At 30.6% G+C, this 17407-nt stretch overlaps 1 protein-coding gene across 1 annotated transcript in view; it reads right to left on the minus strand.

The window, feature by feature from the left end:
• Window positions 1-510: 510 nt before the first annotated feature.
• Window positions 511-17407, minus strand: part of Smp_140590 (hypothetical protein) — a gene marked incomplete at both ends in the record, with an annotated part of 39972 nt that continues 23075 nt past the window's right edge. Inside the window, 3 exons of the mRNA XM_018793746.1 lie at window positions 511-639; window positions 1763-1967; window positions 7404-7492. Of these exons, the coding sequence (XP_018648227.1) occupies window positions 511-639; window positions 1763-1967; window positions 7404-7492 (423 nt within the window). The remainder of the gene's footprint in view (window positions 640-1762; window positions 1968-7403; window positions 7493-17407) is intronic.

Raw genomic sequence — 17407 nt, forward strand, 5'->3', positions numbered from 1 at the left:
AAAACCAACAATAGTATAGTTTGAATAACAATAATAATAAGATCAGCATATTTAAACAAATACATTAAGATATAAATTTGTAATGAATAAATTTTACTGAATAAACAAGATTCAATGATGAAAAATAAAGAAAACAAGAATTTCTAGAAATTCAAGGATTCGAACTTATTATCAATAAAGGTAATAATAATAATGGTAATAATGAGGAAAGAAAATAATAAACAAAAGACACATTTGTATATTATATAATCAACCCATTGAAAAAAGAGAACACTTTAACTATAAAATAATGCTCAACAAATTTTATTACGAAATAGTTGGATAGAAAATAAAGTAGATTAATTCATTAATTAATAAGTAAAATACATTTTAGTTTTTGTGACGTTATTTGATATCAGTCATGGTTAAAACGTCACAAATCACCCAATATGTATTGTATTTATATTCATTTTCTTTTTTGTTGCTAGGAGACATACATGCATTATAAATATTTTGGCTAAATAAATTATATTATTCATCCAATTGTAGTTCTGCATTTAAAAGCATGAAATCTCCATTGATTCGTATATGTGATAAGAATTGAAGAGGATAGTATTGTTCGAAATTATACATTATTGATTCTTCACTATTAAGAAGTACCTAACAGTAAAGATAATAGTAGAGATATAGAAAAATAGTTTACAGTATTGATTTTAAAAAAAAACAATTAAGTAAACTGAAAAGAATCAATAATGTCAAACTAGATTCATTATCAGTACAACTAAAAATAGGATGTTGATTCATTTTTCATTGGGAAATCTTTTGATTGTTTTAGCTTGTGGAACAAGTAGAAATTTCTATGAACGAAAAGTAGGACTAAATAGCAAAGTCTTATTTATTATCAGCACACATAAGAATCTTCGATAAAACCCTCAATATCTCTCAGTTTATCACTGAAAAGGTATGTACTATAATTAAAAAGATTAATTTCTTCAGGAACATCTGTAATGTATGGTAAATTTTAAGTTTCCGTTATTACAGTAGAAAATTTACCAAATACAATGCTAACTGGTTTTGATTTCCATAAGTGGTAGAAATGAAATTTATTCAAGATATTAGCCGTACAATATTACTTTTAGTGTGGTGTATGCTACTTATGTCTACAGACAAACTGGCTGTTACCATCTGAGTATTCGTTCACATTATTAATAGTAATAATGTGCAACCTTAACCATTTATGATGACAGTATGATTCAATTCAGGTATATTTTTTTCAAAATACGGAAAGCTTAACTACAGCAATTCGTAATTCAATTTACATGATTAAGTCACAAATACAGGTCCTAAAAACGAATAGTGATATACTGAAAATAGCTTTGGCAATCTTTTCGAGCTGGGATAAAAACAAATATTGTACCAACAATGAGGTAAATTTAGACATTTTGTGTTACAGATGTCAATTGATTAGATATGCATTAACTAGTATTTAAAATCTAAGCACTACGTCTCAGATTTCGATTTTTAAGTCTATTTATGAGGAAAAATAACAAATTCCGTTTGATGATTTTGGAAAATATAGGTGTCACAAACTCATCAAGTGTTTAACTGACAAAAATGAAGTCAACTTTAACAAAAATGTTTGAATTATCTTATAAAACATTGAACTTTTGAAATTATAACTTCTATCTCAAACATTGTTGTTTTATTTATTTTTAGTTACAATCAAAAATGATCACCAAAATATATCAATTAGATAGAGATTGAAATCGGAGAAGTCACTTACCTTTAATGAGTTATCGTACCAAATGAACTTCATTTTGCATATCTGTTCAGGAATATATGTTATTTCTTCTTTAGCATACTGAATATTACTTGCTTCTTTTGCAATCTCTTGTATTATCAAGTAACCTGTTTCAAAATTGAGTAGGATTTGCATTGAAACGAATTCGGAGCTGCTTATAGGTTTATAAACATATTCGATGGTGACTCTGTAAAAATAAACATCAGTAAGACATATACATATAATATTAATTATGGATAAACGAATAATTAGTCCGTAGAAGTCTCGATTTCGCCAAAGGAAAGTGTCTTGTCAAATAAATCATGTATTGACAGCTCCGAATGACCAGGCTATTATAAGATTGGAGATAAACTTTATTGAAAGGTGTTGTTTTGAGAGAAACCTAAGTTTGTGGCTTCTTTTTGATTGTCTTTACTAATCTAACGTAAGACATAAAGGACTCTAATTACTCGAATTTTCGCTTTCATTGTGAAATGTAGAGATTACGGACAAAATGTTGCAACACATACAACACATGATGTTGAAGTAAATTAGTCATAGACTTTATAACTAACTTGTAGAAAACATTCTAAACTGTTTATTGATAAAAGTATGGTAAAAAGAATACTGAACTTTAAGATTTTCGTTTATTATCTTCATACTCTGAAATAAGTAGTTTATTCACACTACTAACCTGATATACCAGCATTTGATTAAATAAGTTAATACGCTATTAAAATTTGGATTTACATGAATTCATACTCTGTCCCTTCATATTACAAATGTCACACTTCTTCCTCATTAATGCACACAAATATGTCTCATGTAAGTCAGTTTTACCACACTGAATAAATCGGACCCGCTTTTTTATTGACTGTACTACATGGATGCGCCCTGTTGAGGAGTCCTATACTGGGACGAAACTGCCGTCCAGTGCTTTCAGGTTTTCAATGGCGTTCTAACATTGACCCTTTTATGATCTCAACCAAAACGAAACAATTGAAACAACCTTTTACTGGTAACTACATATTTTCGTTTTGTCCTTTTGTACTATTTAAACTTAGGTTTATTTTCGAAAGGAGTTCTGACGCTGAATCATAAAACATCACAAATTTTACTTTTTCAACTCATTGTGACATTAAGAATATATTATTTGTGTTAGTAACAGTCTACCCAATGCTCAGTTCGTTTGAAAATATGGTCAAACTTTGGTAATGACAATTGCTTACACATAAATGGTTAAATAACTGAAAGTTTTAGTTCTAATACAACAAACATCTGATAGATATCTCTCTTTATCCTGATACTTTTAGTGTAAAATTGAGTTCTGTATACGGAAGTCAGGTTTTGAACCTTTAATAGAGAAGTCTACTAGAAAGCAAGGTAAAGCCGATGTTAATTTTATAAGTTTTAAGAGTTTGGAAAGTTATGCTTTATGAGCTGCAGTTACTTGAAAATTTAATTTACGTGTCTTTAGTACTGCAAATATAGACTATAGTTTTAAAGTGAAAAATATACTTGTATTATTTTCTGCATCTGTCAGAGACGTACCATATTAGAGTTGAATATACTAAACATCAAAAGTGAAGATTATACAATTTCAAATGTCAAAAGAAGGCTGCATATAAACTGAGAAGTTAAAGAAAAATCATAAAATAAAACGAAACATGTGAAAGGTAATAGTTTACGTATTGATTATAAGAAAGGTGAAGAATAAATCAAAAAATGGAGGTGGTAATAATGAGGTATGATTGGGCTTATTATATACATTCTGTCTTAAATAGAGAAAAACCCTATAGTTATAAGGCATTTTGCTCATATCATTATTTCATTCTCTCTGATAAGATTTAATTTACATCTGGAATTAGCACAGTTGAAATAAGATCTTGTTAGCAGCATGATTCGGAGCATTGATGCTTAAGCGCTAGTTAAACTTGAATTCTACCTTCAACGTACTTCATTTTCTCGAACAAACATGCAAGTCGATGGTAATGTAACAACATCACTTCCTTATTAGTCAGTATAGGAATTTTTTCGCGTTTCGATTCCAAATTAAATATTTAACGACCTTAAACAATAGAATGATCTGAAAATGTTTATCTAGTTTAATGTACACACGAAACAAGCTTTAGAAATCTTACTCATTTTATAAATACACTGAAGTTCATTTTATGATGTTTACTAATGAAGGTAGTTACTTATTCATAAACTGTATCTTATATGATTTTAGTTAAAGTATTCTGTTTTTCTATTTACTCAGTAAATATAAGAATATTTCTATTCAGAATAAACATGATCAAATTAATATTATTTAAGTTATTTGTATATGCGTAAAGTGAAATGATAAATTTCTGTAATCTTTCACTTGAGTAATGGCGACTGTGTTACAATGCACTGATATTGGCATAAATATCATCACTTTACTATGGATACATGCACATGTGAACAGTTGAACAAAAGCTACTTTTATCACATGCCAAGACAGATATACACAAAAGTATACTCACACCGTAAAAAGTTATTCCATTTGACATAAATAAATGAAGACAAAATAACCATCATCAATTAGCAATATGTTAATAACAGTCAAATAAAATGACAGATTAAGTAATCACTGGGTTACGTAGATTGATTTATTGCGATATGAATAAAATCAACTTAAAATAATTTTATTCACTAGTTAGCATCACTGAACATCAGATAAGAGAAACTGAATCTTGGATCGGAGGATGATGTTAAAGCTAGACATTTTGTGAGCAGCAAACAATACTTCTAATGTTGCCACGGTAATGTCTATATATATATATGTTTCAAAATGAAATATAATCTTTTATTTAGCACTTTTTCCTTTCCCAAATGTTCGTTAACTCAGTAATACTTCGAATTATTGAGGGTTGAGAAAAGATAGCTCATCATTTATTAAAAAGAAAGCAACTTTCGTTTCTCTAAAATATAGTCTTAAAGTTGTGAAGCTGACCAGCAATGAACGTAAACCAAATAAAACTGCTTGCTGATCATTAACTGGAATTTTCAAAGAAAAGTTTGGATTGCAAGAAATTATGAGGCAAATTAGAATAGAGCACATAGGAGAACGAGATTGTTGTTACTGAGATTTTCATCAAACCTACTACTCTAATATAAAATGATATTCATATTCAGGGATAAAAAATATGACACTAATCAAGGAAATTTCAAATCCGAGATAATGATGAAATACATTCCATAACTTATTATGATGAGTAATAAATAGGATGTAATAGTAAGATAACGGATTTCTCACTAATCGTGAGAAGGTCAAAATACTGTTTAGGATATGCGATCTCAGATTGAAACTTAAGAGAATCGAATTAATATCCATTAGATTGAAATTATATTACATTAAATTATTCAGCATTAACACTATTCAAGACATTTCAGTGCAATTTAACTATATTTCACGTTTATGGCAAAAGCTCAGCTTAAATATTCTAAACATTTGTTATTAAGCAACGGAATGTCCCTGAAAATTTATTTATTCCATGCGTGAAATCGTAGATTTGTATAATCTTGTTTCTCCTACCCTTAGACTAATCAAAGATGTAATTCTCATTGTCTAATCCAGAGTCTGCTTTTAGATGAATAAAAACTATCAACTTCAAAGAAGCATTTCACTAATTTCATTACCTCGGTCTTGTGATGGTTTTTTGGTGATTTTAAGAAATTTCTTTATCTTTCAGTTATGTGATTATGGTTTCGCAAATCCATTATTTCTATTACGTTTTTTGTGTATTGTATTTTTTTTGTTAAATCAATCTCACTTTTGACATACATAGCATTCCGGTATACAGTTTTTCAGCCTTTGTTTTTGATATATAAACGACAATGTTTTTTAGATAGATAACACTGGGTCAATATCAAAAGGCCTCGTTGAAAAAATCTGGTGCTTATACACCTGTTAGTGAGTCATGGAAAAGAAGATAGTCTTGTTAACTTTATAGAAGTTGGAGTAGCGAAATTATAAGTACGGTGCACAAAAGTATCAAATACACTTATTGGAATAACGTTGATTATTACATGTGTGAACAGTGACATTTCGAACTTTTTATGGATACAAAAAACCACGGTTGTTAGCTCAAATTCTTATATCTGTAACTATACGCAGAAGCGAGATCTAATTCAGTTTGTAAAACTTGAAAAAATAAGGTGTGTCGTTTTGAACCTTATAGATATTTACATGACACGAAAACTATCGACGAAGTGTAATAGAACCAAGTTGAGTAAGAATTTTCTATGACCATGTTCAAATCGCGCAAGCTGATACTCGCTAATCTGATGACAAATGTGTTCTTTAGTTGGGCACTAACTATTGATCGACTAGAAAATGGCTAATGACGATCTAATTAAAAGCAATATTCTCCTCTTACATCTGTCATTTGAATTTACTCGATGAGAATTAAAGTTCGCCAACATATTAACTTATGGTAAAAGCGAAATCTCTAAACAATACTTTAAATATACATCACTCATTTAGTGTACTGATAATGTTAGTTTTATCATTTTGAATAACTACTATTTTTACAAAGACTATCGTAGTGTCTAAATCATCTTATACATCTTATAACCATGCCTATAACAGATATATCTGATTATAATGAATTTATTCATACCCTAGTTTATTTTTCTAAACTGTCAAACAGAAGTTAGGCATTTTTTCATATAGTAAAACATAAATTTCTAAAAATAACTAGAAATGGAAAATTTCAATCGTTAAAACGTCATGTATTACAGATACTTATTAACAATTAGGCCTAGTAAAATGTTTACAATATAAACACCTTAAATAAATTTATTTTAGAAGTTAAACAAGTATATTTAATCAAAGATGGATAGTGGCTAGCAGTGGAATCCAAGACGTGCGTTTCGTCCCATTTGGGACTCGTCAACTGGATGTACCTGCATCTGAGTTGATGTTCACTCTGGGACTCGAACCCAGTACCTTTCACTTCATACACCATCGCGTTATCCCCTCAGCCACTTAGTCCTGATAGCCACTAGCTTGTGCGATGGGGTGAAGTTTAAATTCACTTAGTATTGTTTGTTTGAATCTTCCCATTGCTAACCACTATCCATCTTTGCTTACCATGCTTGTGAATTTAGGCTATATCGAGGCAATACGCACAGTATGCACATGTGCTAATTAGAGACTGACCAGTTGCAGTTCTAAACATCGATGGGAAGTTTCAAACAAACAATACTAATTGAAGTATATTGAATGCCCATATGAGTGACTGATAACCAATAACTATATTCTGTTATACTTTTACTGAAATGAAATACTATAAATATATTCATAATCTAATCAACTTCATTGGTAATTAGCTGAAAATATACTATCACTTATAATAAAATATCAACTGCTAGCTCAAATCTCCATTTTCCCATTACTGCAATTAAAGCACTGAATTGTTCAATGTGATTAAAATCAGGTTCATCTATTGTCTTTCTTCTCTTAACTTTCTGTACTACATTAAGTTATTGACAATGCACTTGATAATGTAAACGCCTTTAGTTTGTATATAGATATACATGATTAAACATTTTCTTACAATTAGAAAGTAATATGTAACTATAATTATAAACACTTTAAAATATCTAAAAGACTTACCTTTTGGTATCAGCAGTTAGTTTTGTTAAAAGATTTAGTATGTTTGCTCGACTGAACTCATCTTTCATATGAAGAGTAAGTGGTAAACACTATATGGAGATAAAGAAAGAAAGGAAATAGTGATAAAAAGTATCTTAACAAAAAAGCCTGTAACACTAAACTTAAAATGGGTTTGTAAGTGGCTTGTAGGAAGTGAATCATAACCATATTTTAATTTTTATTCTAAACAATGTTCATTCGTAGTAGAAATGAAAGTTTAGCATGATTTCATTCAAATACATCAATATGTGACGGAAAACTGCTTCGCCAATGGGCTCAACTGTGATCTAAAACGTTTTATAATATTGCGATGACACTCGTAATTATAGTCAATTGGCATGTCAGTAGTCAACGTAAAGGTTAACTTATAACCATGCTTTCCTAAAGACCAGTTTATCCATGTTAGAATAGACCAACTCAAGTTTATGTATAGATGATGAGTCTACATATAACTTGTTAAGGACCCGCTTAATATAAATAAACTTAATTGAAAAATTTGACTTGTTTCATCAATATTCTTACCACTTGAACAGTTTAAAAACAATAAATTCAAAGAATATAATGAACTCATATTATTAAATTGTAAATATTCCAAAGGACATTTAGTTGCAGATGTATTCTTTCTATATATTAAACGATTCTACCATTCTTTAACATTCATGACATTTGTCACCAGTGTTTTAACTACACGTCATAGTTGAATAGTGAAAATCTACTTAAATTCATTCAGTAGTAAGTATTTTCTTCTTAATTAGAAATCTTTGAAAAGACATTATGCACTGTTATTTCTTAAATAGTAATAGATATCAATAGTTTAACACTTGAATAAATACTACTATTTGGTTAGATGAATTAATTCTTGCTAATTTATGCATTCATATTTAATGGTGAACAATGAATTTGGAAAGGTGTATTCAATCAATGCACACAGAATTAAAAACACATAATAATTTTTATGTAAATTGGATAGCATTGACCTTGAAAAAAATTAGTAAAACTTTATCTAGGGGTATTAGAATTGATGAAATTTATAAAAGATAAACTATGTTAATATTTATCATGAGGATTTAATGTTAAAAGTGATTTGTTCTTTAATGATCTTTCATATTTTTCCGTTTATCCAAATCAATTATGGATCGGTTCATTTAACATATTCTCTTGAATGTCAGAGACATCAATACAGTCGAATAATTTTACTGAAATCAACCTACAACCAATCCACGATTTTGAGCAACCGTCCACCGATTGTCTTCAGTGAGTTGATATCTCTACAACAGACTTGGTAGAACTCCACTAGTCACTGCTTCCCACTAGAACTCAAGGAAATATCTATTGAAGTCAGTCACTAGTGAGCATATAATTGTAGATCAGGAGGGGTTTTTGTGGAGAATTTAGCATTTTCATAGTTGAAATCATGAGTCAATTGAAGCTAGACCACCATGGAAAACCTGGATGCACTGGACAGCCGTTTCGTTTATTATGGGACTCCTCAGTAGTGCGCATCCACGATCCCGCACTCGCGAGATTCGAACCCAGGACCTACCAGTCTCGCGCCAGAGCATGATTTCAACTATGAAAATACTGAATTCTCTACAAATCCCCTTCTGATCTAAAATTTGTTCCTATTAATTTATTATATATTTTACTTCAAGGTAAAATTCTTGTCTTCCTATATTTAGTATTTTCTTCCAGTTGAAATAACAGAAACATATTATTACATAATTTTCTTATTCTTTTACAAAAATACTTCACATTCATTTAAACGAATGAGTTACTTCTAGACGATGAATTCCACTTGTAATTAAACTATAACATTTCTTTAATCTCTGTTAAATAATACGTGACTAAGGATATTAACATGATAATATTATTGGGATAGAAAAGAATATTGTAATAAACAACTCCTAATTTTTAAATAAGCAAATTATTGAAAATCCCACGTAAATTTTCAAATGAATATATCCCCTCAATTTCTATCCATCTATTGACTGAACAAGATTATTTTTTTTTCATTACATAGAAGCTATCTGTCAACTATTCATACTTATCATACTCCTATTAGTAACTAAAAGTGGGAAAAGTCACTATATTCGATACAAATCAAATTTTTGTTATAATCAGAGCATGATTAAGAATAGGTGTGACAGGTAACAGTCAATTAATGTGGAGAAAAATTTTAGGCAGAGTTCTGTCATCTCTAAGTATCAACCACTTTTTATAATTTCCTCATTCGTATGAATTTATTCGTATTCGTATTCACTCTAAATTGTCTCATACAGAAAGTGGGGCAGTAGCGTATTGACTTTTAAAGGAATTACTGACTGTAGTTCAATCCTTCAGTTATTTAGGTACTGGCTCACTTCCAGACTTTAGGATATCGATTTTGTTATATTATTACGGTAGGATTGCATAAAGTTTGATTTGATATAATCTACAATAAATTATCTCAAAATTTTACTATGACAACAAAGGTATAAATTAAATAGTGCACAACGACATAAATACGATGAAAAAAGATAAGTGTTGAGATAAGATGTTTCTAGAAACTACCCAATTGAAAGTTAATTTCTATCATGTATGTGCGATGACCAGTAAACTAGTGAAAATTAAGTAAATCTGAATATACGTCTAAACCTAGTTCAGTATGACGAGTACATCGTCCTACATATATTCGAATTCATTATGCCTATGTCTATCATATAATAAGATATCTTTAAACCACTGAGTTTCAATTTAATGACACACAATTTTAAAACCTTCCTACGTCAATTTTGAAATAATTTTTGGAATGAAACTATGGATTATTATCAAATAAAAAAATTTACACACAAGCTTTGTTTACCGAATTTGGTTAATAAAATAACTAGATTTAGAGGTAAAAACAACACTTATTATCTAATTGTAGGATGATTAATACGAGATTATTGTCATATTGCAATCAGAAACACAATAGTTTTCCAGCACATTAATAATACTACATAAACTGTAGACTAAAAAGTCAATGACAACAGGTTGAAATCAAAAGAATTTAATGTCATTTTTGAAATTCTGTTCGAAAGTCATTAAACTATAACGCTATTCTATAGAAACTGCAATCACCTTGTCACTTTAAATAAGGTATACTAAAACATTATTATATTAGATTAGGAATTCTTTTAGTTACAAATAATTGGTCATTTATTTCTTCAATTTCGACTTGTTTTCTGTTTGGGACAATCTACTAATCACTTTACATTGTGATCCATGATAAATTGTATGCCATATGTTTTATAGTAATCTTAAAAGTGACCAAAGTAGAATTACATAATAATGATTTTTCTGTTACTATCTTTTAACAATGCATTATAACTAACTCATTTGATTGACTTTTACTCATTTCTATATTTTTTTTACCTTGTGGAATAGGTAGATATATTCCTCGAAAGTTTCATAAAATCTTCAAGGTTCAAATCATCAACCACAAGCTGGCAATGATGTCAGTTGATATAAATAGTTAACAGACTATGCATTAGCTTATTTACAACTGCTGAGAACCGTTTTTTTGTCACATGATCAGTTTAAGTGGAAAATGTCTCAAAGCTTGTATTCATTGTATTAATTATCCCAACTGTCTTATGATCATTTTTATAGGCATTTATGTAAATCAAAAAATTGAAATACTAAAGTACACATATGCAGTTTACATAGGTGGCATGCTTTTATTCACATTAAAACAATTAGAATTAATTGATTCCGGTCCAAGTAACACTTAAGGCAACTATAAAAATCACTATTTGATGAACATTAACACAGTTTTAGCATCTAATATTATGATTTATAACAAACATTACGTAATTTATTACATTTTTGCGTGAATTATGAAAAATAAACTGCCTAATCAGTCAATCTATTACACAGAATATATATGTAGACATGAATGAATATGAATGAATGAATGAATATGTTGCTCATCTTTACGTAATTATTTCTTACCACCTTGGTTGTTCGATCAATAAGCACAGAACTTTTTTGAAATTAGTTTTTAAATTACACTACTGACTATTTATTGAGATATGAAAAAATAATTCATACAAATCTATAGTCTATTAGATTTGAATATCAACCAATGGAATGTAGATGGACCATTCTGCAAGTCTGAGCTTGTCACAAATTCAGAGATCAGATACAATATCACAGAGTGGATTTATGCGTACTACTGTGATTTCTTAAAAACCAACTAAACAGTTTTCCAATAGCCGTTATATTACTACTATTTTCTATGATGAAAGCCCTCAAAAAATTCATGTTACAGCTATACTTGTTCTATTCATATACACTTTTTATAAGTTGAACTAAATGAATTATACTCACTTGGTGAGGGTTTCTTAATAAATGAGACTGTAAACACTGATTCAATTTCTTCCCATGATTGGCGAGACAATGATATGGGATCGTAGTTCTCTTAAGTTGTTGGTACCACCAATCCCATTATTAGAAAACCATTCATTTAAAACTTCTTTTTTTGTAAAAACAAATAGGAGTCACGATGCAACTGTATTCCAGAAAGGTAATTCTTTTCCATTCAAAATTTATCTTTGATCACTATTCACTATTGCAAGTTCATACATACTGATGCTTAATCATGAAAATACCAACTTAAGAAATATTAGGAAAATGTACAAGCCTTTATTGATTCATGAAGATAGCTGGGTAATAGTTTAGTAAAACCAAAATACATGATAGTAATTTTGTAAACTTGATATTCAACTGAAAACCTGTCTAATAGTAGAAAAGATTTTATCTCCTTGAGATTTGTTGTATATTGTCTAAAATGTACATATCAAAGCCTGTTCTTTGAGCTCTTTGGCTTGAATAACGACTGAATTCGGTATCTAAACAAATGAATGAGTGACTTTTATATGAAATGGCTACTGAATGACATGTGATACCTTATTTAAGTTCTACGCGTAGATATAAATCAAGAAATACTGAGTGGTATGATAATCAAACATTTTGTCAAATATCAATAAAATCGAGAGTTTTAGTTTTGAAAAATTTATCTGTACTTCTATGAACGTCAACTCACTTCTGGTTACTGACTTAATATAGTTGGATGTTTAAATAAGCTAACAAGTTGTACAGTATAATATTTTTTATTAGAAACTTACTAAATTCCTTGGCATAAAAAGTTTATCCAACTCGGCATTTGTTGAATCTTCAAGTTTTATTGATGTCAAATGATAATTAGTAGATTTCGGGAATTGATTTTTCAAAATTAAAGTAAACTGATCATTTGAAATAATCTAAACAGAAAAATCAAACAAATACTACTATACATTGCAAATGAATCATATTCTTACAAATTTTTTCAGTAATATATTAAGAAATAATTCAGAATAACTAACATTTCAATCTAACTAATACAACATAAGAAATGTGTAGTGTAGACAATGATAATTCTATAGAATCACCAGTACTTATTCCATAACAACTTGCCAATTGAAAAAGAAACTATGTAAATTGAGTCTATATTTATCTCCTACGAAATGTATTCAATCGGATGAGTAAAATTTCTTGTTTTTCATTATGTATACAAGATTACATTTTTCTCTGGGTCACATAGTTGGCAGCCAAAATGTTTTTTTTTACAAAATTGCATCTCATATATATATCGATCTGATATTAGCCATTTATATTTTCTAGTTGACCAACCATTAAATAGTTTGATTCTAATAAAAGATTGAATTAAACTATTAAACTATTGACGTCATCTATAAATCTAAAAAATGAGAAAATTAAAAAAATATCTTAACTATTTTTGTTAAAACACCCATGAAGGTTAAAACGTATCTGAGCCACTAAACCAATTGATTAACAAGTAACAATATATGACATTGCTCAACTTATCAGTATCCATATATGGACTATTGATTTATTACTCACAATTCAAAAGATAGTAGGTGTTAGTTATTCATAACTTTGTAGTTGATAGTTATATTTAGAGATTACGTGGTTTGGAATTTATAAGGAAACGTAATTTGTGTTGTTATATAGTGATAAAAATTGAAAGCTTGGAAACTGTTTACGGATTCATAAGTTAAGTAAAATCATTAAAGACACTGAAATATCATCTGTTAACTTACTGATTAAAAAAAGTCACATAGTTTTCAGTCACTCAGTGTCGTCTACAGATATATGTACAGCTATAGAGTGATTCAATAGACAGGCAATAGTACTCACCCCTAAAGATATCTCGGCAGAGATAATCGCTTATGTATTTTGTGACTTTTTAATTTCTTAATTCAATATTCTATTTACGATAACTACGAAATGTAGTTCGTAGTTCCAATTGGTTTCATTCCGTGATTCAAGCTGACTCCTACGAGTACACCATATCACTAAAACAGCCTATCATTAAACGGTTCAGTGAAAAGATTCCATTGCCAATTAAAAACCCTTGTTATACCACAGGCGAATACAATAAAATTCAGTGATGTACTGTGAATTGTTCCTTTAAGAATCCGGTTTAGTATTAACGAAAACATCTAGTTCTCGACAGATGAATTAATATAAGGCACAACTGTAGTTTGACCCAAACGACCACTTAAAGGGAATGATAAACTGAATGGCGACTCAACAGGATTTGCTAAACATTCACTACAAACAAGAAAACTATTGAAGTCAGCTCCCCATGCACATATACTCATAGCGAATAGATCATCCGACACTTAATCGCATACAAATCTATTTTTCATGCAATTGGTTCCCTTTATGAATTTAAATAAAGCAAGAACAAACATTGATGCAGAATAGTATGAATTCATATTATTTCGAGGTTTCTCGTCAGCTGCTTACAAACCAAAATTGTGATAGAATTTTTACATGAAGATAGTATGAAACAATTGACATAAATGAGTGTAAATAACGTGATTACAATAATAACTATATATATATGCTAGAAACAGGTCAGGGGTCAAAAGAGGGAGGTTAATCCAGGGTGGGTGGTGTAATAATTTAGTGAAGTTCATAAATTGTGTGATAATTGTAGAGATTAATGGAATTGACTAATGATAAGGTAGATTACGTAATAATAATTAAATAGGGTTTGGAAAGTTAAGATGATTTAAGAGGATCAGGTGGTGGAAATGTGTGAATAAAATTTATTTTAAGAATTAGGTAATAGGGGGGAGTGTAAAATTATCTTAGAATAAGTAAATGAATAAATTAACCAAAACACAAAACAAACAGAAACAAAAGGATTACCAGGGTAGTGATAAGTTTATTAAAGTCTCTTTTTGGATGCATAAGTCCGGTTTCAGTTTCTTAATTGCAATGGCTTCAGCAAAGCGGAGAGTGGTAGTGGTTCTTTGTCTATTGATAATTTTAAACGCGCACATAATATCGACGGTATGCCCGGTGTCAAGTAGATGCCGAGCTATTGCACTGTTAAAAGCTTTAGTCCCTCGCAACGTCAAGTTCTTCGGAATATGCTCAGAAATACGAACCTGTACTCTTCTCTCAGTTCTTCCAATGTATGTGCTACGGCACGTACATGTGAATTGGTAAATGCAGTTTGGAGCAACAGAGGGGAGAGGACTTGTCGATTTTCGTTTGTTTCAGTGAACAGTATGTTTTCCATAACGTAGTCACTTTGGCTGCCGGGTAGGTCACTTTTAAAGCGGAATTAATTCTGTGATTGATAATTCCGGCGACTTCATCTCCTTTGAAGCGTAAGGATAGGAAGCAGGTTTTCTTTTCAACTGTATCATGCTTAATCGGAGGGTTTGTATTAGCATATTTGTGGATGAATTTATCCGGATATGCATTTTCACGTAGGCATTTGGTGATTGTAGTAATTTCTTCTTCGAGGCATTCTTTTGAGCAGATTTTTCGTGCGCGGTCAAAAAGGTTTCGCACAATACCCTTTTTATAGCTCATTGGACAGAAGCTGTTAAAGTTGAGATAAACTCCGCTCCAAGTATTTTTGCGGTGAATGTGTCTTTGTAGTGTGCCGTCTGATGTTCGCCTAATTCCAATATCTAGGAAATGGAATTTATCATCAACTTCATGTTCCATGGTAAATTCTATATCTTTGTGTACTTTATTGAACAGACTTAGTAGGTACATGGAGTGTTGGTGATTTTTGCAGACAAGGAACGTGTCATCCATATATCTGCAGTAGAGTGTGGTACTGTCGATTGCGTGCTTCAGTTTCTTTTGTTCCAGATGTCCCATAAAAATGTCGGCAAGAATTGGGCCTAGAGGGCTGCCCATTGCTATTCCATCAATCTGTCGGTACAGAACATTGTTAAATTTAAATTGTATGTTTTTTGTACACAAAAACAGGAGCTGTTTAAATTCCTGGGGTGGTAAAGGCAGGAGTTCTGGATATTCACATATGATCTCTGCCGTTTCTTCAAGGGGGATATTTGTGAAAAGCGAAGAGACATCAAATGAAACCATGAATTTGTCAGAGACATTAAGGTTATCAAGTTTTTGTACAAATTCAAAGCTGTCTTTCAAACTGTAGGCTGCTAGTTTTTTGCGGATTGTTTCCAAGCATCTAGTAAGCCAGCGGGCAAGTTTATGGAAAGGTGATTTGGCCATCGATAATATTGGTCTTATAGGGACGTCGGGTTTATGTGTTTTGGGTAGCCCATATAAGTATGGCAATTGTGACCCTTTTGGTTTAAGTTCGTTATACGTATGATTATCTATTAGATTTTTCTTAACAAGTTCTCTCAACTTTCTTAAGACACGTTTCTCTGTCGCATCTGTTAAGTCTTTCTGGGTATTGTCAATGATAAATCTAGTGGAGTTATTTAAAATGGTCATTACCTTATTGATATATTCATCTCTGTTAAGAATGACTACACTGGAACCCTTATCCGGACGAAGTAGCATTATTGTTTCGTCTTTAATAAGTTTTTCCAATGCTTGATGGTGGTCTTCGGTGAACACCCTTGAGTGTGGGATTGGTGTCGTAACATACTGGTTTGTGATATCCACTAATTTAGATTTAAACCAACTGTGCTTTTCGTCGTTCATGGGTTTAAAGTCTGACAGTTGTTGATATAAGTATTCAAACTGGGTCTCAGTGTCTATTCTGTTGCATTTTCTTGGGATATGAAATTTGAACCCAAGGCAGAGTGCTTCAGTTTCAATTCGATTTAGTTTTTTATTAGATAAGTTCTGTATGTATTTTCGTGGATTGGTAGGAAATGCCACGTGGGTTTGTTCTTTAACAAGTGTTTTGGTTAATGTCTTCATGAATTTCTGACTGGTTTTCGACTGAACATCACGAATGAAGTTAATAAGTTTAATACGACATATAATATTTAAATCCATAATGATTTTGTCATAACCAAAGGATTCTATTTTAAGTTTAGAGATAAGATCCTTAGTGCATTCAATTTGGGATTTGGTGACACGTCGAAGATTTTTTAACGAAGGAGGTATTTTACAGGCGCGGACAGCTTTAAAAATGTGGCGAGGAAAGCAGCCATCGTTAAGGCAACGTGACAAAAACTTTAATCTTGTTGTTTCTCTCGATATCCTGCAACGAATTGTCACCAACTTGTTGAGTGACTTGAAAATGTGGACAGGGAGACGGCTTTTCAGAAATTTCATGCAATTGGTTCCCTTTATGAATTTAAATAAAGCAAGAACAAACATTGATGCAGAATAGTATGAATTCATATTATTTCGAGGTTTCTCGTCAGCTGCTTACAAACCAAAATTGTGATAGAATTTTTACATGAAGATAGTATGAAACAATTGACATAAATGAGTGTAAATAACGTGATTACAATAATAACTATATATATATGCTAGAAACAGGTCAGGGGTCAAAAGAGGGAGGTTAATCCAGGGTGGGTGGTGTAACCAAATGTGTGTTGAATTATATGCTTTCACTGGAACGAAACAAGAATCTTGTAGTAAGGTGTGGTACGACATACTCCTTGATGAATTGGCAATGGTGAAAT

This window comes from Schistosoma mansoni, chromosome 1 (genome assembly GCF_000237925.1).
Source record: "Schistosoma mansoni strain Puerto Rico chromosome 1, complete genome".
In the NCBI taxonomy this organism is placed as follows: domain Eukaryota; kingdom Metazoa; phylum Platyhelminthes; class Trematoda; order Strigeidida; family Schistosomatidae; genus Schistosoma; species Schistosoma mansoni.